This window comes from Nicotiana tomentosiformis, chromosome 4 (genome assembly GCF_000390325.3).
Source record: "Nicotiana tomentosiformis chromosome 4, ASM39032v3, whole genome shotgun sequence".
Taxonomy (NCBI): domain Eukaryota; kingdom Viridiplantae; phylum Streptophyta; class Magnoliopsida; order Solanales; family Solanaceae; genus Nicotiana; species Nicotiana tomentosiformis.
In genome coordinates this window covers 73,723,464-73,748,779 of record NC_090815.1, presented here as the reverse complement: position 1 = coordinate 73,748,779, position 25,316 = coordinate 73,723,464, and the positions used below count along the sequence as shown (strand labels likewise).

At 37.5% G+C, this 25,316-nt stretch overlaps 1 protein-coding gene across 3 annotated transcripts; it reads left to right on the top strand.

Annotated features, from left to right (window-relative positions):
* Positions 1-11,288: 11,288 nt before the first annotated feature.
* Positions 11,289-20,360, top strand: LOC104110442 (uncharacterized). Of its 3 annotated transcripts, none has more exons than XM_009619946.4 (4): positions 11,289-11,533; positions 12,729-12,797; positions 13,282-13,492; positions 20,062-20,360. In XM_009619946.4, the coding sequence occupies exons 1-3, from the start codon at positions 11,372-11,374 to the stop codon at positions 13,453-13,455; spliced, it is 405 nt and encodes a 134-aa protein (XP_009618241.1). In that variant the 5' UTR covers positions 11,289-11,371; the 3' UTR covers positions 13,456-13,492; positions 20,062-20,360. The 3 variants fall into 3 exon arrangements, with proteins under 3 accessions (XP_009618241.1, XP_070055960.1, XP_070055959.1); XM_070199859.1 differs by lacking the exon at positions 20,062-20,360 and adding an exon at positions 17,605-17,941 and having other exon boundaries at positions 11,294-11,533; XM_070199858.1 differs by lacking the exon at positions 20,062-20,360 and adding an exon at positions 14,066-17,447 and having other exon boundaries at positions 11,294-11,533.
* The last annotated feature ends 4,956 nt before the right edge of the window (positions 20,361-25,316 follow it).

The following is a 25,316-nucleotide window of genomic DNA, read 5'->3' as shown; positions in this document are numbered from 1 at the left end:
GAAGCACCGCAAGGGTGGAGTCTATATGCACGTTAGTTAGGCAAGCAAAAAGAATAACAGGTAATGTGGAAGAAGGGCCTAAGAATTCATACCTGAGGTGTGAAGGCAAAGGCTTCAACTCCAATATTGGTGGCTCTTCGATTGAGGGCTTTGTTGGTGGAGTCTTCTGGTTTTCCAAGTCCAAGGAAAGTTTACGCGGCCCATATGAGTAGGATCCCATTCCTTGCAACGCATTTTCACATTCAACCAAGCCTTCCTTTTCATCATCCTCATGGTTTAGCAACACAGCTTCCAAAGGGTCTTCCACATTGATCATGGCACTCGTGTCATCAACTATCACCTTCATCACAATATCTACAAAAGAGCAAACTTCATTGCTATTTGGTTGCCTCATTGATTTGCACACGTGGAATACAACTTTTTCATCTCCCACTCGGAAGGTGAGCTCCCCTGCTTCCACATCAACCAATGCCTTCCCTGTTGCTAGGAAAGGTCTCCCAATATTATAGGCACCTCATAGTCGACTTTGCAGTCGACAATCACAAAATCAGCAGGCAAAATAAACTTGTCGACTCGGACTAGAACATCATCAATAATATCAAGCGGCCTTTTCATTATTTGATCTGCCATTTGTAATCTCATGGAAGTAGCTCTTGGTTGTCCAATACCTAGTGTCTTGAACACGGAATATGGCATCAAATTAATACTTTCTCCCAAATCACACAAGGCTTTTGCAAAATCGGTGCTACCAATGGTGCATGGAATTGTAAAGGCACCGGGATCTTCAAGCTTTGGAGCCATCGAGTGCACAATAGCACTCACTTGATGAGTCATTTTGATGGTCTCACAATTCATAGATCTCTTCATAGTTACCAAGTCCTTCATGAACTTGGCATATCCCGGAATTTGTTCGAGAGCTTCCACCAAGGGCACATTGATTGACAAACTTTTCATCATCTCAATAAATTTCTTGAATTGGTTTTCATTATTTTGCTTTGCAAGCCTTTGAGGATACGGTGGAGGAGGACTTGGCAAAGGGGCCTTGGCTTTAGGCACTACCATTTCCGGTATATCTATCACGTGTTCCCTAACATCATTTTGAGTCTCCTCCATGTTGTCATCAATATCGATCCTCACTTTATTATTCACATTCTCATCATTGGCTTGAATCTCATCATCTTCTTGCAACACAACATCATCACTCACAATCTTCTTTGGATTAGAGGTGCTTGCATCTCCACCTCTACCGCTTCTTGTGGTCACTGCCATAGCATGGCCTGTATTGTTCCCACCCTTCGGGTTTACCACCGTATCACTTGGTAGTGCCCCCTTAGGGCGAGTATTCAATTCTTGAGAAATTTGACCCATTTGTACTTCCAAGTTGCGAATAGAGGTAGTATAGGAGGCTATTTGGGCATCGCAGTCAGCATTCCTTTCCATCATTTGTTTGAACATACTCTCTATCCGCCCCATCTCATTGTTTGAAGAACTTTGCCCTTGAGACGAATATGGAGGCGGATTGTTGGGTTGTTGATACACCGGGAGCCTTTGAAAGCCCGACCCCTGGTTGCCTTGATTATTATTATTCCAACCCCCTTGGTTTCCATTGCCGCCCCAATTGTTATTGTTGTTCCCCCAATTCTGATTGTTGTTCCCCCAATTGTTCGAGTTGTTGTTGTTGCCATTATTCCAATTCTCTTGTCCTTGGTTGCCCCAATTTTTATTGTTCCCTTGTGATCTCCATTGTTGATTTGGAGCATTGCTCTGTTGACCTTGGTAGTTATTGGCATATAACACTTTCTCACTTTGATCATCATAAGAATCGTCTTGATTGTATCCACTACCACTTTGCTCATATTGATCTTGATTGTTTTGCACTTGTTGACCACACTGTCTCCTCTTGTTGACCATGACATTTACCCCTTCCATGGCATTTACTTGCTTTGTCCCTTGAACTTGCTGAAGCTGGGCCTTTGCTAACCGATTCATAGTAGTTGTCAACTCGGCTATGACTTGTCCGTGATCATGAAGTTCCTTGTAAAGATGGATGACATTAGGGTCACCCTAAGGAACATTTGCCCGACTCTGCCAAGCTGAGGATGTGTCAGCCATCTCATCAAGTATGTCACAAGCATCGGCATAAGGCATTTTCATAAAATTTTCCCCAGCTAGCTAATTCACCACACATTGGTTGGTCGTGTTGATGCCCATATAGAATGTCTGCTAAATCATTGCTTCAGTCATATTATTGTTTGGGCATTCCTTGACCATTGTTCGATATCGCTCCCAGATTTCATGTAGGGGTTCATTAGGTTCTTGTTTAAAGGCTAAGATCTCATCCCTCAATGCTGCCATATGACCCGGTGAGAAAAACTTGGCTATAAACTTTTCTGCCAACTCATCCCACGTGTGTATAGAGTGGTTGGGTAGCCTCTCGAGACAGTCCAAAAGCTTTCCCTCTAAGTGAAAATGGGAAAAGTCTCAATCTCAGAGCGTCCTCTGACACGTTCATCTGCTTGCTCCCCCAGCATGTGTCTATAAAACCCTTTAGATGCTTGTATGCGTTCTGATGAGGAGCTCCAGTGAAAAAGTCCCTTTGATCCAATAGGGTCAGCATGACATTTGTAATTTGAAAATTGCCCGCTCGAATCCGGAGCGGGACAATTTCACTTGCGTAACCTTCATTGGGTAGCACCCGGTGTGCTGCCTGTGGAGGAGGTGGGGGAGGGTTTGGAATGTTGTCATTAGCCTAGCGGCCTCTTCTTTGGACTTGAAGTTCTAGATTAACCTCATCCTCACCATTGTCATCTACCTCCTCCCCCGGAAGAACATGTCCAAGAGCATCATTATGAGCCATTTGGTACCTAAAGCGATTGATACACAAAAGTTAGAAAAACAGAAGGAAAGAAAAACAAGACACACAAATAGTTATATAGATAGCCAATACCGTTTTAACTCCCCGGCAACGGCGCCAAAAAGTGATCGAGGCCAAACCTAAACCATTATAGAGTAGCGAGGATGGTCGATGCAATTTTACACAACGAGATCGGGATCGATTTCCACAGGGAGTTAATTTGGCTTGGAGTTGGGTATCTAACTAATCTAGATGTGCGTGTTGTTCCTAATTGTACTTTCAAACACTGTTGCGATTGATTCTATTCTAATTTAATACTATTGTATGCTGAGTGTAACCTAAGTACAATATTTTTGGTGAAAGTTTTCAAGTGTTAAAAGGCACTAGGGAAGTGACTTCTGCCTAGGTGAGTATCTAATGGGTATCAAAAATCTAGGACAAGCTTGTTATGATTGGGGTCGTGATATAACCATCACACATAAGTGCTCACTCTATACCTCTCGGTAGTTTGAGTGACTTTTCCCGATTTGGCTTTCTCAAGCCCAAATGGGTGTTCATACAATACAAATGAAATTGGCTCAAGTCGGGTATTACTATCTCTAGGTTTAAGCCTTTTATTGGGGCTATCAATCTCTTGAGTTCATCCCAATTTCTTGTTAGCCTAATTTTCCTAGACTTAGTCCCTCTTTCTCAAGAAGAGCCTAAGTCATAAAGGCATGAATCAGTGTTTGCAACCACTAATTCTATAATTTTAGCATGAATTAGGCTAAATATCACTAACCCATAAATAATTAAGCCCTAAAATTCAAGACCCATTAAATACCCATACTAGGGTTGGGTCACAACCCTAGCTATGCGGTCTAGCTACTCATAATAACAGGAGAAACCAAAGATAAAGAAGAAATATAAGCCATAATATTAAAGTACAAGATGAAAATCTAAAGTTTGAATGTAAATCTACTCTAAAATTGCCCAAAAAGGGAAAAACCAGCCGTTCACGTGCTCTGCTAAACAAAACTTAACCTAAAATTGATAAAAGGATCTATTTATACTAGGCTGAATTTTTCGGACAAAAATGCCCCTGCGGAGGATTCGCGAACGCGTAATTCTGACTGCATCCACGCTTTAGCTTTCGCGGTCGCGTAATAATGAGCGTGGTCCGCGTTTCTTCAATATTGGGCTTGGATTGGGCTTAGTTTCGCGGACCGCGTAATTTTAACCGCGTCCGCGTGTGCTTCCATCGCAGTCACGTAATTTGGACGCGGACCGCGTTCTTCAGTTAAGCCCGACTTGCAGGGTCTCTGAACCTCAAGATGCGCTCTCAGTGGAATTCCCTTCGCGACCGCGTAAGATCAATTCGCAGCCGCGTAATTTGGACGCATGCCGCGTTCTTCATTTGAGCCCAAACTGTAGAGTCTCTGAACCTCGAACCACGCTCTCAGCGAAAATCTCCTCGCGGCAGCGCCAAAGGTTTCGCGGCCGCTCCTTTCCAACGCGGTCAGCGGTGATTTTAGTACTCAAAGCAGCTTCTCTGAATCTACTTTCGCGGACCGCGTAATAATGGCTGCCTCAGTAGTGGTCCTTACGCGGCCGCGCTTTTCTGCCGCTCTCACCGCTCCAATCTCAGCCTTGGATTCATGCAGGTTTGACTCCTTCATGAGTTGATTATGGCTTCTTTGCCTCATTTTGACCAAACCCTGCAAGCAAGCACATTAAGTTAGTTTTCGGGAATACCCTTACGCATTTTTGACCCAAAACCTAAGCAAAAGAGAGCAAATAATAGGCTAAAACCTCTAGTTATCACCAACCCATCGCGAATTCGGCTTCCCCATCGAGAACGCATAGAACAAAAAGGCCCAGACCCACATTCCTTCTTCGCGAACGCGTGAGACCTTTCGCGTTTGTGAAGAACAAAACCAGCAACAACAACTCAGCCAAATTTGGTCTGAAGCCACCCCAAAATACACCCGAGGCCCCCGGGACCCTGTCCAATCACACCAACCAGTCCCAAAATATGACACAAAGTTGTTGAAGGCCTAAAATCACATCAAACAATATCAAAACTATGAATCGACGATTGAAACCCTTCTTTAAACTTTTAAACTTTCAAACTTCGACGAACGCGTCCGAATCATACTTGAACATTCCGGAATGACGCCAAACTTCGCGTGCAAGCCAAAAATCATGATATCAACCCATTCGAAGGCTCAGAACTTCAAACGGACATCGATAATACCAAAATTCATTTCAAATCAAACTTAAGAAATTCTTAAACTTCCAAAATGCCAGCCTTCCATAATAGACGTTGAAATGCTCTCGGACCACCCGATACTCAACCTGAGCATACGCCCAAGTCCGAAATCATCATATGAACCTGTTGAAACCTTCAAATCCCGATTCCAAAGTCGTTCACTCAAAAGTCAAACCTTAGTCAACTCTTCCAACTTAAAGCTTCCGAATTGAGAATTTTCCTTCCGTAACCACTCCGAACTTCCCGAAATTCAATTTCAACCACACGTACAAGTCATAAAACATGAAGTTAAGCTACTCGATGCGTCAAACCGCCGAACGACGTGCTAGAGCTTAAAACGACCGGTCGGGTCATTACAGTTATCGGTTATGATTCAGTTTTAAACAGCCCTAATTTCAGGGTATTTAATGTAATTAATCATTTATTAAGGGCATATTTGGAAAGCCATGTTGTAATTGGATTTGGATGTAATTGAGTGTAATTAGACAGTTTTGCCATGTTTGTCTAACCAAGTAATTACTTGGTCAACATGTAATTGGATGTAATTGTGGAGGTGTAATTACACTCTGCAATTCACAAATGGGAGGAGGGGGGACTGAGAATTGCTGGTAATCACATGGTTATTTTTTGAATCTCTTTTCTTTTCTTTTAAATTTACTTTTTATTTCTATTTTTTCTTTTTAATTTATTTTTTATTTTAACTTTTTAAACTCTTTTTTTCAAATATTATTCTTTTTACATTATTTATCTTTTATTTCTTTATTTTTTATTTACCAACCTTTACTTCACGTGTTTCTACATAATTTTTCATATTTATTTTTTTAATTATTATTATTTATTTTTTTACTACACTTAGCTATATTATTATTCTAATTTTCTAAAAAATCATACCTCGTAATCTTAGAAAGAATGAGTCATCCACAAACTTGACTTATAATGAATAATGTCATTAAAGTTGAACTTTATTATTGGATGAGGTTATATACAAACTTAAATATATTAAGATGATAGATTACCTTTTAATATTTAAATAATATTCTCATTTTCCAACCTTTATTTTTTGTCATTCCATGTAGTTGCTCATAATTTTTATTTTTTTATTTTATTCATTTAGCATAATTGTGTTATTGTTCTAGTTTTGAAACTACACCTTATAATATTAGAAACACTGAGTCATTAATAAACATGACAAATAATGAGTGATATCATTAAAGTAGAATCTCATTATTGAATGAGGTTATAGACTTATGTTTTTCTTTTCTTTTGAATTATATTTACTTAAATTATATTGAAACTTATTTTGATGTTATGTTGTAATTTTACATAGAGTATTATGTTATATTTTTTGGATTTTGAATTTATGTTATATTTTCGATTCTATTTTATTTGCTTTAGTAGTATTGACTTATTGATTCAGATTGCATGCTATTGATTTTTCTATTAGAATTGATAGATTATTTTTTCTTAAAATATTTGAGTAATGTTATGATATTATATTTATAAATATTAATCTTTTTATCAAGCCTGCGGTCCAAAAAATATATGTTAATTATTTTTACAATATTAGTTACAAATATATGATTTGTAGTTAATATATTTTAAAGAAATTTTATGTATCTTAAATGTCAAATTTAATTTTATTTATAAAGGCATATATTTGTTAATTTTTAATTTTTAATTTTTTATAATTAACTTTATATTTAAAATTTAATCTAACTGTGTAATTATACTTGTCCAGCTGTAACGACCCGGCCGGTCGTTTTGAATATTGTAGCCCCGTTCTCCCATTTACTGCTTATTCTATGCTAAATTATTGTTATGTGACTTGCCGGGGTAGTGGTTCGGTTCCGAGGATGTTTCGGAATGCGTTGAGTTACTTAGTCTCAAGGTTAGAAGTTTAAGTTGAAAAGGTTGATCGGATGTTGATTTATATGTAAATGGCTCCAAAATGGAGTTTTGATGGTTCCGATAGCTCAGTTGGGTGATTTTGGAGTTTGAAGTATGTCCGGATAGTAATTTGGATGTCTGTAGTTGATTTAGGCTTGAAATGGCGAAAGTTGAAAAATTAGAAGTTTTGGAAACTGAGAAGTTTGCCCGAGAGTCGACTTTGTGGTTACCGGGCTCGAATTTTGGTTCCGGAGTGGAATAGGTCTGTTGTGTCATTTATGACTTGTGTGCAAAGTTTGAGGTCAATCGGACTTGATTTGATAGATTTCGGCATCGAATGTAGAAGTTAGGAGTTCATAAGTTCATTAGGCTTGAATTGGGGTGCGATTAGTATTTTTGATGTGATTTGAGGCCTCGACTAAGTTCGTATGATGCTTTAGGACTTGTTGGTATGTTTGGTTGGGGTCCCGGGGGCCTCGGGTGGATTTCATATGGTTAACAGAGTGAAATGGAACTTGGAAGATTGCTCAAGTTTTTCTGGTGTACAGGTCTGGTTTCCTTCTATGTGATCGCGTGGATAGGTCCGCGATCGCGAAGTATTATTTGGGAAGCTAGGGTTTTTACTCTACGCGTTTGCGAGTTGAGGGCTGCGATCGCATAGGTTAGTGAAGTAGTGAATCGCGAACGCGTGGGCTAGGCCACGTTCGCAAAGAGGAAATGAGGTAGGAGCTGAGTTCACGCGTTTTTGTTCTTCGCGATCGTGTGAAGAGGGACGCGATTGCGTAGGTTTGAGGAGGCAGTGCTTCGCGTTCGCGTGGAGATTGTCGCGTTCGCGTAGGTTTAATTTTTGGGCAACTTAGTTTGTGCTTCGCGATCACGAAACATTTTTCGCTATCGCGATTGAGGGATATCTGGGCAGAATTTAAGTTTCAAAAACGAGGGTTTGAGTTTATTTCACAATTTGATTTTGGGAGCTCGGTTTGAGGCGATTCTTGGAGAGATTTTCAAGGGAGTGATTGGGGTAAGTGATTCTTACTTAGTTTTGGTTAAATTACATGAATATATATTTGATTTCATAATTTAATTAGTGATTTGGGTTGAAAAATTGGGGGAAAATAGAGGAAACTTCTTAGGCCGAATTTTGGAGATTTGAGCGGGATTTTGGTGTCAGATTTGAGTAATTTTGGTATGGTTAGACTCGTGGTTGAATGGGTGTTCGGATTTTATAATTTTTATCGATTCCTAGACGTGGGCCTGGGGTTGACTTTTGAGTTGACTTTTTAAATTTTTGATTAAGAACTTAGCATTTTCATATGGAATTGATTCCTATAGCTTGAGTTGATTGTATCAAATTGTTTGTGGCTAGATTTGAGGCATTCAGAGGTCGATTCGCATGGCAAGGGCTTGTTGGAGTAGAGATTTGCACGGTTTGAGGTAAGTAACACTTCTAAACTTGGTTTTGAGGGTATGAATCCCTGAAATTTCGTGTTATGTGATTGGTGTTAAGGTGACACGCATGCTAGGTGACGAACGTATGGGCGTGCACCATAGTAATTGTGATTTAGTCAATTCCGTGGAACTGTCTAGCTATCTTATCTAAATATTATTACTGTACTCTATGTGTTAGAATACTTGAGCTGTGATTTATGCTAGAAATTATGTTTAGGCTATGTGATGGTATTATTGGGACCCACAATGGTCGTTTTTTGTTGTTGAGTTATTTGCTTAATTGCAATTATGTACTCAGTTGCATTTATCATTGCATATTATATCTCAGTCTTTGTTATCATACATTGTCACATCACGTATCATTGATTTGGGCTGCTTAGCATGAGTGTTGTGAGCCCAAGAGACTGGAGAGATTGATGACTAAGTGAGGCCGAGGGCCTGTTTATGAGTGATATTTATGGGATCGGGCTGCACGCCGCAGTAGGTTTTATTGATTCATGCCATGATTGGCTTATTATAGCACTTGGGATGGATCTGCCCCTCCGGAGTCTGCACACCCACAGTGAGCGCAATTGCTATTGATTCACGATATATGATTCGGGCTGGATTTGCCCTGTACAGTACTGAGTGATTGAGTGTGATGAGTAAGAATTGAGACAGTCAGGTTGAGTACTCCGAGAGTGTGAGTACGCGAGGCTTTTATTGTGTTGCATCATATACGATATGCATATTGGCATATAGATCTAGAGATGTCATATTTCTCATATCATTCAGACTTGACATATTTATCTGTTCTGAGTTTAATTGTTAAACCTGGAAGTATGTCTACATTCATGTACTGGTACTTGCAAATTATGAGTTTCTCTGAGATATTACTGTCATATGTTCTATAAATTTTCGTACTATTTAATTATGTATTTGAACCGTATTGTTCGGACTCGTCACTGCTTTCAGTCCAAAGGTTTAGACTTGTTACTTATTGAGTTGGTTGTACTCACGCTACACCCTACACTTTGTGTGCAGATCCAGGCATTTCCGGGCACAGTGGTTGTTGATCTAAGAGCTTTCAGCCGTTCGAAGATTATCGAGGTAGCTGCCTTCGCGTCCGCAAACCTTGACTCTCCTCCCCTATCCCTCAGTTTTACTTATTCAGTTCTATTTTCTTAGACAATGTATCAGACTATGTATTTGTATAGATGCTCATGGAGTCCGGAACCAAAATATTGCAAATTTTGACTCAAGCGATAAAAGTAAGTGGAAAAAATTGTTGAGAACCATATTATGTATAACACATCTAAAACATGCGCTATACCTTAATGGCCAGTTACCCCGTTAAAATATAGCGCATGTAATACATGCGCTATACTTAGTATTTGTAGTCATAATAATTCATTGCATAGCGCATCTATTATATGCGCTATGTAATTCACGAATTGAAATCACATGCCAAAGCTTCAGGTAATCACATGCCAAAGCTTCATAAAAACGGCAACATGTGTTTTTCCCTACATGTCACGATAGGCAACCTCTACGACGTGGTGTTTCACCGCACACGTGTTGTGATTGTTTATCTTGAAAAAAAGATCTTGTAAGGTCAAATATCATTGAAATATACTCATAACCTATCAGTAAGAATACACTACTAGGGGTGAAAAATGGGTGGGTCGGATCGGATATGTGTGAATTAAAAACGGGTAATTAAAAAAAAGATAAAATACCCGGCTTGCCATATTTAATACGAATAGAAAATGAGTTAACCGATTTATAATATGAATACACATATTATCCCTTGCTTCCTGAATGTGATCACTTTTGGAAATTTCTAGTCTCCTAATTTTGAGAAACTCTCAATTTGAATCTTTACAAATATAAAATTTAAGCCCATTGATTATCCATGAAGTATATATTTTTAAGTGGATTCATATTTGACTCATTTTTATAAAGTTTATTATCCAACCTATCTTTTAGTGGATAATATGAATGAGTAATTATTATTTTAATCCATTTTACCACCATTATACACTATCAATATGAATTTTTAGCTATTATAAATATTTTTATTTTACTAATTCTGCATGTCATGATCCATAATATTTTATGTGACTACATAGTACTATAATAATAAATCTAAAGGAATTGAGAATTCTATAAAAGGCAGCCTCCGCAACATGACATTCCAATGCACGAAACATTTCGCATACCATTTCTCCTTCTTACAAAGAAAAACACAAAGATTATTACTTGAAGCTTTGGCATGTGATTTAAATTGGTGAATTATTATGACACGAGGAATGGTTCTTTATACCTGAGATTATACATAACGCATATGATAGATGCGCTATGCAGTGAATTATTATGACTGCAAATACTGAGTATAGCGCATTTATTACATGCGCTTTACTTTAACGGGGTAACTGGCAGTTACGGTATAGCTCATGTTTTAGATGTGCTATACATAATATGGTATTTAACACTTTTTTTTACCTATTTTTGTCGCTTGAGTCAACATTTGCAATATTTTGGTTCCAGGCTTAAGCTTATGTACTCAGTGACACCCGAGTTTTGGGAAATTTTGTATTGAGCTGTGACGTTTTCATTCAGTTTTATGAGACTTTTCCTTAAGCTTATTTTCATATATTTTAAATTTCAACATGTTGGTATATGTGAGTTGTCGACTTACTTAGTATGATCATAGGCGCCATCACGACACTTGAAATTTTGGATCGTGACAATAGTCAAACATTACACTTAAATTAAACCGTAATTACATCGTGACAAACAAATATGTCACGGTAATTATAGTATTGTATAATTAACAGACGGTGTAATTAGTACCCTGACCAATTCCAATTAGCCCGTGGCTTTACAAACAGAAGAATTTGATTTCATTTGGATCAGTTTTACCCAAACCGAGAGAGAGAGCGAGACAGATGAGAGGGGTGGGAGGGCCATTGTTATGCATCGGCGATCTGCTCAGCGACGTCGGAGAAAGTGACGCCGGCGGTGATCAGCTTCCACCGCGCCCCATCAAAACACCTTCACCGGACTACAATTCCAGCCTCCATCCTTCCGATCTAAACAACCTCTTCCAGGTTTTATACTCTTTCTTTTTATTACTGTACTTGCTTCGTCCTATAGTTTCTCTTTAAGGACTTAATTTTTTCAAACTTCTATGACGATAAGCTAGGAGAATGTTATAGATTGAACAGGTGAGTCCAAACCAAAAGACTAGCCTATTACTGTGCCTGTGTAACAACACTCAGCTTTAATACTGACTAGTTGATGTTGCATTTGTAGATCCTTTTCTCCATTGTGTTTGTTCGTAGTTAATTCAGCATTAGTTCCGAGTGATGTTAGGTCTTTTTGGACAACTTCCCTCTACATAATTCGGACAATGATCAAATGTCCGATATCGCTTTGGGTCCCCGACTAATCACATTCTCGCAGAATAATTCCTATTAAAGGGGAAACGCTCCTCCTAAGATTTATTCCACAAAATTATTTTTAGTTAGTGCTATAATTTTGTGAACACAAATGCTCTGGAAACTGATATTTATCTCTGAAGTTAGTTAAAATCTTAAAAGCTTGCAGTAGACACTAGGAATTGCTGCGGCAAGAATTCTGATACTACTATTTGGATAATATAAGGAGGTTGGAAACTGCATGCACCACATTATGTTACAATCTGTGTGTATGCATTTTCTACTCCATTCAGTGTCAAAATTCTGATGTATGTGAAAGCAATATGCTCGAAATAATTTGTTTTCTTGCTGCTGAAATTAAGTTGACAATTTTTTTTCCCTATGGTGGTTAAGGTCTACTACTTCTCCTGCAAGCATTTGGTTCTTAATGACGAAAGTTAGGCTATGATGGGATGATAAACAGAAAAGAAATGAAAGGGGACTTCTTTTTCTATAACACATAAAAATCCCTGTAGGACCTTGCAAAAACCTAAATTGTGATTATTACTAGCAATTAATTTTGATCAGCAAATGTTGTGAGGCTTAATAGACTATTGTGACACAGTGAACTATGTTTAGTTCACCTGTTTCCTGCTTCAGCCTGGCTTAGGATAGTTTGCACCTCAATTGGGGAGTTTAATATCAGCGTACGCGGTGATAGTTTGTTTTGGAAGGGAACAATCTGCTTTTCTGTGACGTCTGTTAAAAGCACTACTTGATATAATTTAATGTCTAGGAGTTCGTTTTACTTTCTGATTATACTGGTATTAATCTTCCTTTAGATCTTTTAGTTATATATCAACTTAATGTTTTGCTTATTGTTTAGGAAAACTATGAGCAGCTGAACAAAGCACTTGCTGGTACAGATCATTCATGGACGCATCTCACACTAGAGGTAATAGAAGTTGATCTCATAGGAGAAGTTATAGAGGATACCTCGATGAGGAAGAGAGTACCAAAAGATTGAGACACAATGTTTTTTATATGTTGATCTTCAGGATCTTAAATATTTTGTATTCAACTTTATTTGGTGTTGCAGTAATATGTACCAATTGAATCTAGTGACATAATGATTTACAGCTGTACATCTTTTCATGTTTGACGTGGAGTATTAATTTCGTATCGTATATAGTCTATGCTTCTATTATTACCAAAATAGGTAAACGGAGGATAAGCAGATGTAGTAATTGGTCACACAATTCCCTTTTTACATCTGCTCGTTTACGGATTTCCCATTTTGATACCAACATGGACTCTAAATCTGTTCTTATCCATTAAAAAATATAAAGAGAGAGAGAGAGAGAGGAAAGAGACTCTAAATCTGTTTCTGTGTATGTTTTCACTTTACTAAGAGATTTTGCTTCTTTATTGCGTTGTAGCTATGCACTGCTCTGGAGACTGCAAACAAGTTGGTTCACTCGACCAATTCTAATGTTGGCATGTTGAAGGATAAGGTTGAGGAGCTTTCAAAAGTCATTAGTAGAAGAGACTCAGCTATAGAAGCCGCAAAGGCCATTGAAGGCTCTCCGAAACAACCTGAGAGCACTCAGTGAATATGTCTGATCATGATGATCAATTTCCAAGTTGAAGGTCAGCAGTCTTGTTTTGATCACTTCTAGCTTTTGCAAGGACATGCTTAGATTGTTCTTGCCGTAATTATGCATGAAATAGAGATATTTGTACTGGCAAAACTTAAGCTGCATTTGCTGCGCCTGCTTCCTGGCCGTCCCTCTAGTTAAAATTTCTTTTGTCATTTATCCAGTGGCGTCTGACTAGTTACTGCATTTCACTCTGTAATCCTTTTATTGTAACCTTTTTTCTCATTATATGTAGTGGCAGTCTTTACTTTCTTGCCCTATCAATGGACAAAGCTCTTTCCTGTCTTGTAAAGCGAATTACAGTAGTTAACAAAGCATGTAGGAAGTGCTGGCCTTTGGTTTGAAGTACTGTAACAAAATCTTCCCTGATATATTTATTGGCAATGAAATATTTTTTTGATGTGCAAAAACCAGCACTAAGATAATATTGGGAGAGTACAAAATTTTATACTTGATCTTACATCTATTCCTGTAGAAATGTTAGGAATTCAATCGATGAATCTACTTCATATATATTTTCGAGTTTGCACCATATAGCTAATTGGTACAAAGACCTATGCTTCAGGTTATGTACGGACTGAGCCTTCCCGTCAAGACATCATGTCTTGACCCAAAATCCACTATAGGTCGTGATGGCGCCTAACGCCGCCGTCAGGCAAGCCAACGGTGATTTATCAATTTAATTACTCATTTTATTACTTTCGAAAACATAGATTTTAATAAGGAAGGAGATTTACACTTCTAAGTCCACGGGAACGTACAACATTTGTAGTTTATAAAAGAAATGGAAGGCGATAATAATATACAAAACCGTAAGCATCAACTAGTATAACCCCAAAACCCGGTGTCACAAGTACATGAACATTTTCTAAGAAGTACAATAATAATATAACATCTGTCCAGAATGTAAATAGACAGGATAAAATACATAGTACGAAGGAGACTTGGTGGACTGCGATGCGTAGCCTGGAATGCAGCTCACATAAAGTCCCCTCAACAGGTGCACCTACGCGCCAAGATGATCACCAAATGAACCTGTCAGATCCTACATATTTAGTGCAGAAGTGCAACATGAGTACGTAAATCAACGCGTACCCAGTAAGTATCTAGCCTAACCCCGGAAAAGTAGTGACGAGGGGTCGACATCGACACTTACTAGAGGTCCAATAAAGCAATATAATAATTCATAAGCAGATATGAAGCACACAACAATAATGGGGTGAATCTGTAAGTTACATAATCTTCCAAATATTTCTTTTAAAGTATAAATTTCTCAACCTTGTATTCTACCTTAACGGCTTAGAAAATGTCAAGTGCCAATATCAAATGAATAAGGAATACCATATAAAATGCCGGGTATCAGTGGAAAGATAATCTCGTGAATGTTCGGACTACCAGCGATATAACGCACGATTATGCCGAGGTCGTCCGGCCCGATCCGGAATAATGTGTACAATGCCGAGGGTCGAGCGGCACGAACCATAGATGCATCTATTATACTGCCGAGACGTTCGGCCCGCTCCACAAGAAAGGAAGTTATCGAATTACGAGACACATGCTTACAACACAGTACATGGGCACAATAATAAATATACCCCTTTACATTTATCAAATATCTTGGCAATAACTCAAGGTGATAAAACTCGGCCTAATATATTTATATGTTTCTAAATCAATTTAAGTTAAAATTTCAATTAATTAAGCTAGCAAAATGAGTCCAAACAATTCAAATATTAGATGATAAAGTCCTAAGTCTACCCAGACATAAATATGCTTTAGCTACGTACGAACTCTCGTCACCTCGTGCGTACGTAGCACCCACAACTAGTTGCACATAACAATAAATATCACCCTAGGGGGTGGTTTCCCCCTCACATGGTTAGACAGGAGACTTACCTCGCTCGAAGTTCCATAACCGGCTGCAACGCCACTCTAACACCTCAAATCGATACCCGTCGCTTCAAAACTAGTCAAACAATGTGCAAACCAATAAAAATATACTCTAATACTCGTAATAAATCAATTTATAACAATTCCCAGCTCCGCTAGAAAAGTCAATAAAGTCAACCCCCGGGCCCACGTGCCCGGAACCCGACAAAAGTCACAAAATCCGACAACTCATTCCGATACAAGTTCAACCATACCAATTTTATCAAATTCCGATAACGAATCGACCTCCAAATCTTCATTTTTTCGTTTTTGAAAGATTTTGCCAAAAATCTCATTTTCTTCCAATTGATTCACTAATAATTGATGAATATAATCATGGAATCATGAAATATAATCACTTTCGGATATAGAACACTTACCCAAGTCAAAGTTGTGAAGAACTCCTCAAAATCGTCCAAAAACCGAGCTCCAAAATCCAAAACGAAAATGGAAAAATGACCAAGTTTCAATCCTTAAGTCTTCTGCCCAGGTTCGCATTGCGGACAAAAACTTCGCATTTGCGAATGAACAGTAAACTCCAATGAACCGTGTTCGCAATTGCGAATGAACAGTGCCTCACCAGAAAACCAGCAAACCCAAACTTCTCCGAAATGATCCGAAACCACCCCGAAACTCATCTGGAACCTCCCGGACACAAATCGTATATGAATTTCAATCATAAAACACGCTATGGACCTGCTCGCGCACTTAAAACACTGAAAAGAGGTCGTCTTACCCGATATTCACCATGGTCAAACTCCAAATTTCTTAACTTTACTAGTCTCTCAACCAATGATCCAAAATACACCCAAGCCCCTCGGGACCCCGTTAAATCATACCAACAAGTCCCAAAACATGATACAAACTTAGTCGAGGCCTCAAATCACATCAAACAACGCCGAAACTACGAATCGCGCCTCGAATCGAATTATGAGTTATGAAATTTTCAAATTCTATAATTTGCGCCGAAGCGTATCAAATCAATCCGGAATGACTTCAAATTTTGCACACAAGTCATAAATGACATAATGGACCTGTTCCAATTTCTGGAATCGAAATCCGAGCTCGACATCAACCAAGTCAACTTCCGGTCAAATTTATGAATATTTCAAAACTTCAACTTTCCAACTATTCGCCAAAATGCGCCGAATTGTCCTACGGACTTCCAAATCTAAATCCGAACATACGCCTAAGTACGAAATCGCCATACGAAGCTATTGAAATCATAAAAATTCCATTCCGGAGTCGTTTTCTCAAAAGTCAAACCTCGGTCAATTTTCCTTCCGAAACAACTCCGAACTTCCCGAAATTCTATTTTGACCACACGTACAAGTGATAAAACATGAAGTGAAGCTACTTGAGGCCTCAAAACGCCGAACGACACGCTAGAGCTCAAAACGACCGGTCGGGTCGTTTCACATCATAGAATTCTTTCCTTCTTGAGAACCCGCAAAATAGTGGCGGTAAAGGGTTCCAGATCTTTTTTCTCTGCTTAGAACTCCATCCTGTCCAGCACATCAGAAGTTCATTTACTGTCTGGGCATAGCTCAATCTACTCTAAGAACATTTAGGAAAGACCCAATAATGGGGCTGTGAAGAGCGTGAAGCGAGGAAAAGCGACAAGCCCCTTTTCGTTTAAAGTGAGAAGCGAAGCGCTCGCTTTTTTGAAGTGAAGCGGAATTTAAAAAAAAAAAATTAAAATAAATACTGCATAGACAACGCATGTAACTGTAAGCAAATGTTCAATACTTCAATGTAAAAGCTAAAGAGTAGCATCAATTAAAGCACAAAATGAGGATCCTATTATTCTACAAGATTACATAAAACGAAAAAATGGGAGTAAGTATACGAAAAAAATGGCAGTAACTGAAACGAAAAAAATTTGGCAGCATTTCGCTGCAATTTATCACTGAAATAGTGAAAGAAAAAGAAGAAGAAGATGAAGAAGAGAATGAGAAAAAGAACTGAAGGGAAAAAAAAAATTTGCCAGCATTTCGCTGCTATTTTGGGACTGACACAGTGAAAAAAAAAGAAAAAGAAGAAGAAGAAGGAGGAGGAAGAAATCACATACTTGGGTTTGAACTTGATAAACTTTTTAAATTTTTAACGTTGGCAGCCCTTAATATGTAGAAGCGCTCGCTTCTGTCGCTTTTACGCTTCTCGCTTTTTTTGCAGAAGCACGCAGAAGCGCTCGCTTTATTCAACCTGCTACGCGTCACATCACAGAAGCGCCCGAGGTCTCGCTTCGCGCTTTTCACAACACTGGACAGTGCAGAAGTAGAAAGATCTTATTGTCTACTTCAAACAGGAAGTATTACCTGCAGAGTGATGCCCTTTCTTTGTAGTTTGTCTGTGTCTACTAAAAACAAGCAACCTTAGTTGGCGCTTTTATTTTTGTATCTTCTTCCATGCCATTGATTGTTGGATAGAGAGGAGATTACAGAAGCAAGATTCTATTGTGAAAATGCCACTTTTTGCCTTGACAATAGCACATTTAAATGTTCTGAAGAAATCTGTACTTCTTCTAATCTTCTGACAACTTTTTCTGTACAGTCCAACTCCCAATAAAATAATTTCTTATGACCATATTTTCCCGCCAGTGGAGTGTCATTGGCCCGCTGTATCTCAGAGTTGGCTCCAAAAAGAACAATGCAGGAAATTGCTCTATAAAGGGTGCAATGTCTTGACATTCATCTGCCGGAAGGATATCGTCCTTCCATTTCCAACTTTGAAGTGAGTCTTAGCACAAAACTCTTCCCATAAGTTTCTGATGCATCTCTAGACACCAATCCGATATGTGTAGCTACTTGGCCTGGTACACCAAGGGTTCTGAGTGCCAAGCTTTGCTTGGATATTTCTCCAAAGTGTATTCATTATTGCTGCATCTCCACAACCTTTTTTTTATAGAAGCGCTTACTAAGAGCTCTCAGGATTAATTCAAGACTTCTATCCTTTTTTCAGTGTCCCAGATGATTACTGATAATCTCTCCTCTCTTTATTGCCTTCCCACAGACAATTCTTCTCACTCTGTCAAATCTTTGTTGCATGGATACAGCCGGAAAGATGGACATCATGTAAGAGTGCATCTAGTCCACAAGGGACAAGTATTGCTTTTTTCAATTCGAGGGTCTTCTTTCAACTTCCCCATTCACCCTTTTTCTAGGTTTGTGATTGGCTCCTAAAACCAGTTCCAAGTAAGTAGTTGGGAGGGACTCTAGACTGCAACCAACACTGTCATTTCTTTGAAGTCCTTGGGCAGAGTTGACAGTGTATATGCAGTTTCTGCTCAAGATAATATGGAGGCGTTAGAAACAGCTTCAAACAACGATTCTTCAGATACCTTAATTGTTGTTATTCATCTGCATCAGATAAAACGAGGGTGTCATCTGTGTACAAAATGTGGGATATGATGATCTGATTCTGCCGCAATCCACCCACATTGAACCCACTAGTCCAATACTTCTGCATGCAGCCTTAAGTATCATGCCAAGGCCTTTCATAGCTAGGATGAAGAGAAAAGGAGATAAGGGTTTTCTTCGTCTTATGCCCTTCCAGATGGAAAGAATCCTTCAGGCTTTCCATTTATGGTGATGGAGTATTGCCTAAGTGGATATAGTCGATCCAAGTTTGCGTACCCTACTTGCCTTGGTAGGTTTACCAGATACTCTAGTTGAAATGATAAAAGGGAAACTACCTATGTTCATTTATAAGTAGCTTATTACAAAAATTGGCCAATTCATAAAATATTACTAATATTAGCCAATTAGCTATTTGTAACAAAAAAAGTCAAATTTTTGCTTTCTTTTGAGTGGGTGTTATTAGAATAGATTGGGTATATTTTAAGGAGCTTGAATCTCAGTTTTGGGATGATTTGGTGAAGTTTTGAGGTGGTTTGAATTGAAAATTCGAAGTAAAAACTGAACATGAAAAAAGAAATATGTGTATCACACTATGTATCATTTGTGTATCACATATGTATCATATTTGTATCAATTGTGTATCACATGTATATCCATGTATATCTGTGTGTAAGATACATGCGTGATACATGTTTGATACATGTGTCGCAGAAGAATTTTTTGAACTCGATTTAATTACGAATTTTGATACAAAACCAGTCCAAATCACCTCCAATCTTCCTCAAATTTTGTATATTGACTTATCTATATATTTTCAATGAATTTCAACTATACCCATTGAAAAAGTTCCTTTTTTCTTAGATTTTTGGAATATTGTATATATAGTTTTTTGTATTTCATCACCTTATTTGCTACTTCATCCATGAAATTTCCTTTCCGTCTTGCATCTAATGTTGCTAATCATGCTTAAAAATATGGAAGGAGATTTTTGCATTTGATTCTTTGAGAGAAAGAACCTTATTTATTTGGTTTTTCAATTTTTATATACGCTTGGCTAGTTTTGGTAAGTCTATGACTAATGGCTAGAGATTGGTAAGTTGAGACTTATTTGGGACATTTGTGTAAGTTTCCCATGATAAAAAGCCTTCTCAATTCCTAATTGCATAAAGACGGTATTCTTGCTCTCCCCCCTCATCCAAACACAAATTTGCAATTACAACGGCATTCGTGATCTGCTTCCCTTAATGAAGGCTAATTGTATACCTGATACCAGGTTGCTCATGACCATCTTCAGCCTTTCAACGATCAACTTAGCAACCGGCAACCGCTGTATAAAACTTCCAACCAATCTTTATGTTGTGTTCTTCTTCAGCTTCAAAGCACCACTTTCTTTAGAATCAGTTCTATGTAAAAATATTTTTTTTTTTGTTGGTAAAAAGTTCGGAAAAAAGTTCTATGTAAAAGGCACTAAAGCTTTAAGAGCTTTTGGGCTGATGGTAAACAGCTCCAGTTTGCCTTGTATCGTTTGGTGGACTATGCCCTTTTGATAATAAAAACTTGCAGTTGCTGAAATCAATCATCAATTTTAGATTTTGCTAATATTTACTTTATAGTGTTTGTTAGGGTTTTCTACTAATCAGATCAAAACAGAGAAACTTTCATTGATGTCAATTTAGTGAAGTATTCGTTTAGAGTATTTCATGAATCGATAATACCGAACAACTTACGCAGAGCTTATTTTATACTACAAAGTGTTTTCTTTATTCACTCGCAGAACCACGAAGTAATTTGTTTGAAGCACTCCATACAAGTAACTTATTTCTTAAAAAAGAAAACTCATCTGCAGTCCTAAATGAAACGCTAATTCGGGAAATGTAAAAGCGTTCAAAACTTTACAGTTATGCATTGTTATATGGAAATTTTAGCTCCTGTAGTAAAGATATATACCTTATTTATTATAAATTAAAATTATTTTAAAATATTATTTTTTATAGCTACCTTTTATATTTTATAGCAAAATAAGTATTTATGGTATATACTACAATTGAGGCATGAAATAAGGCATGAAATACGCTATTATATTTTTCTTATCTCTTAGACAGCTGGGCATACCTATTTTTAAGGTGATTGTCGTTACTGTATTCATGAATACATGACGCGAATAGATGTGAATACATACGCATACAGCTGGACTCAGTGGCGAAGCCAGAAAATCCAACATGTGTGTTCAAACCTTTGCCAGGGGCTATGTAAGGGTATTCAAAGCCTATTTTTAATCAATAACAAGTAATATTTTACCTTATACGGAGTATAATTTTCGGGCGAAGGGTGGTCAGTTGACCACCCTTGGTTGCACGTAGCTTCGCCCCTGGCTGGACTGTCCTGATTTTAGGCATTTTTTACTGTTGTATTCATGAATACAACATCGCGAATACATGTGAATACATACGCGTACAACTGGACTGCCTGATTTTAGGCGCTTTTTGTTGTTGTATTCATGAATACATGGCGCGAATACATGCGCGTACAGTTGGACGGCCATGATTTTAGGCGCCTTTTACTACTGTATTCATAAATACATCAGCGCGAATACATGTGAATACATGTGCGTACAGCTGGACTGCCCTGATTTTAGGCGCCTTTTGCTGTTGTATTCATGAATACATGGCGCAAATACATGTGAATACATGCGCGTACAGCTGGACTACCCTGATTTTTAGGCGCTTTTTGCTGCTGTATTCATGAATACAACAACGCGAATACAGCGAATACACTACCGTAACAACTGTATAGTAGTTATAGGAAGTAATTATGTATATGATAGCTATAAGAAGTTAATAACCACTAAACAATGGTGGTTTCTGAAAATTCCTCTTGTTAAATCTGCGAAGCACAAGGAACATGTTATACTTATTGGTGAATATTGGTATACAATAACAAAGCCCCAGTTCAAACAAATCCGGTGGGCTATATGCGCCTTAGTTTTAAAGAAATTGGGTTGGCTATATGAATTTTTATTGAGTAAACATTTTTATTCCTTCATAAGTAGTAACACATTCTTCAATCTACTAGGGGTGAAAATTTAGTTTTTGGCCAAATTTGATTCAAATGTCAAAGGTTTCCTAAAGTTTGAGCAAGAGATATTTTTTACATCTGTAAAACTTTTCTAGTGTAAACTGTCTTTGTTTAGAATCTATTTCTTACCGTTTATTTTTGGTTAAGAAGGATACTTTATTAATATAAACTAAGTAGCATTACATTGTTCTATCATGAAAGTTGATCAAATCCATGATTTGTATAGTTAAAGGAGCTATTAGAAAAAGCAGAGGTGCCAGTTATAGCACAGATGTTCCCAAGACTAGCTAATTTATTATATGAACTCTCTGAAATAATTCTAATAAAGCAGGATCCCTTTTTATCTGCTAGAAGGTTGGCAGCACCAAAGTGAAGAGTGTTAGAAAGTTTCACTTGAGTGTTGAAACAGTCCAACTTGGTACTTTCTGTTGCCAAAAGATTAAAGATGGGCTATTTCTTACAACTTTCGCTCATCAAAGTTCCTCTTAAAATCTTCTAAATCGATCAAATTCACCCTTGTAAACTAGTATAGTTAACTAAAATAAGAAAAGGGTAAAATGCCTTTGTTGTTGCAATTTAATAAGGTCCATCGAAGCTAATTTGTGGGGTCTAACTTTCTGTAATAAGATCATGAATGTGCATTGGCTACTTGTAGAAATATGAGAGAAAACTAGTTTCTTCAAATTGCATTTTCTATTCTAAAATGGGTTAGAAATATTTTGCCCTTCCTCTACTTTGATGCAAGTGGCAGCAGCTCTCGATTTCTGAGTAATACACATTGTCTTCGTCTTTTCCAACTTATCAAAATTCCTCACAAAGACTAGTCAAAATCACTCGCTTTTAAGTCCTAGCAACTAGTCAATGATACAGGCAAAACTATGACTTCAAGTTTATTAAAATACTAGTGATGAAATATTTTGAGATTCTTCAAGTACAGATTAGCACCAATAAAGTATGACAAATACATTAAAAATGTCAATAAACAATTAACTATTTATATCTCAAGTCATTGAACTTATGTCAAATAAGACAATTCAAATTTGATTACTTTTTTAATTTAAGAATTTGACTGGAGCATAAACTTTATAGGTCCATTCCCTCACTTTTTATAGCTTAGATAAAATTTGGTTTTTAATATGTAAGAGTTGATGTGGAAGGCCTACTTTAAGGATGTAGGGACCCCCAAATTATTGATAATAGACCAATTATGCCCTTCGTTTAATTTTGGGTATGAAAATATCTTCACCGTTAGTTTAGTGGATTATTTTATATCCCTCTCCACTAAAAGACTCCACCTATTTCTTAAAATATTACTATTTCTTTTGCCTACCTGGACCTCCAGGCTCTATCTAGGAAAAAGAAGTCCTTCCCCTCTGTGTCATCCTCTCCTTTGACAAAAGCCCTCAATAACACTATTTCTTATGGAGCTTCAACCAGGATCCCCGCACAATGGGCTACTCTATATATACTTAATATTTGTGGTGATTAACTATTTGAAAATAAGAGAAAAGAATATTATATTGATATTCACTTGTCTTTACAACAATGTTACAACCAATATTTATAATACAGTAAAGCTAGTAAAACTAGGAAATAAAATATCTTACACCTATACAATCTCTTAACTAAGGAAATAAAATAAAATCAAATAACGTAAAAGATCTCAATAGAGATATAGAAGATCACGGAGAATTTATGAAAAAATCTAACACTCTTCCTCAAGTTGGTGCATAGATATATTCATGCCCAACTTGCTAAGATATTTCGAGAATATCCGACTTGAGATTGCTTTAGTAAGACTATCAACTAACTGATCTTCAGATCGGATCTTAGGCAACTCTAATATTTTTTCATCTAATTTTTCCTTGATGAAAAATCTATATATCCACCTCAACATGTTTCTGCCTATCATATTAAACAAGATTATGAGCGATATCACATGTAGCTTTAGTATCACAGTACAATTGGATTGGATGCTTAGGCGGGTAACCCAAATCCTGCAAAAGAAGTCTGAGCCATAACGCCTCACAGAGTCCACGTGCCATACCCCTAAACTCATTTTCTGCACTTGAGCGTGTGACAACATTTTGTTTTTTTACTTCTCCAAGTAACAAAATTACCTCCTACAAATGTGAACTAACCAGAAGTTGATCGCCTATCATCAATTGATTCAGCCTAGTCAGCATCTGTATAAATATCAACCTCTTGATGACTTGCTTTTTTTTGTGAACAATATTCCTTTTCCCGAAGCAGATTTCAAGTACTTCAAAATGCGAAGAACAACCTTCATGTGTTGTTCACCAGGATTGTGCATAAATTGGTTAACAACACTTAATGCATAAGCAAGATCTGGTCTTGTGTGTGCCAAATACATCAATCTTTCTACAAGCCTTTGGTATCTTCCTTTATCAGCTAGAACTTGGTTTGCTTCAATACACAAGTTCAGACCTTCCTCCGCTGGAGAATTAGCAGGCTGACTTGCTGTCATACCGTGCAATAAATCTAACACATATTTTCTTTGAGACAAGAAAATTCCTTTCTTGGAGCTAGAAATTTCAATCCCAAAAAAATACTTCAAAGAGCTAAGATCTCTCATTTCAAATTCCCTAGACAGTTATTCTTGTAATGCCTTTCTTTCTTCAGTATCATTCCCTGTAACTACCATATCATATACATAAACAATAAGAGTAGTAATCTTACCCTATTATTTCTTCAAAAATAAAATATGGTTTGAGTTGCTTTGGTGGTATCCATATACAGTCATAAATTTAGTGAATTTCCCAAACTATGCTCTTTGAGATTGCTTTAACCCATATAATGATTTTTTAAATCTGCACACCTTTTGCTTTTGTCATTCGAGCATCATACATCCTGGCGGAAGCTCCATATACACTTCTTCAGATAATTCCCCATGTAAAAATGCATTTTTTACATCAAATTGTTGCAATGGCCAATCTAAGTTTGTAGCTAAAGATAATAACATTCGAACAGTGTTGATTTTAGCTATAGGTGCAAACGTCTCTGTGTAGTCAATCCCATAGACCCGAGTATACCCTTTTGCCACCAACCGAGCTTTAAATCTCTCAACGATACCACCATCCGCTTTATACTTCACAGTATAAATCCATCGACATCCCATTGGCTTCTTTCCAATTGGACAATCAACCAAGTCCCAAGTTAGATTCTTTTGCAAGGAATTCATTTCCTCATTCATAACAGCTTTCTATCTTGGATCGGCTAAGGCTTCCTGCACACTATTAGGAATAGATATAGTAGATAATTGATTTACAAATGACTGATTTGATTCTGACAGATTGCAATTAGACTCATAATGACTCATAGGATATTTAACTTTACTAGAGAGTACAGGTTTATATGTGCTTTTAGGAATACCTCTGTTGAAGCACTCTGGTAGTTGTTTTCTAGGTATCTCAGGTTGTAGAGTAGGAATAT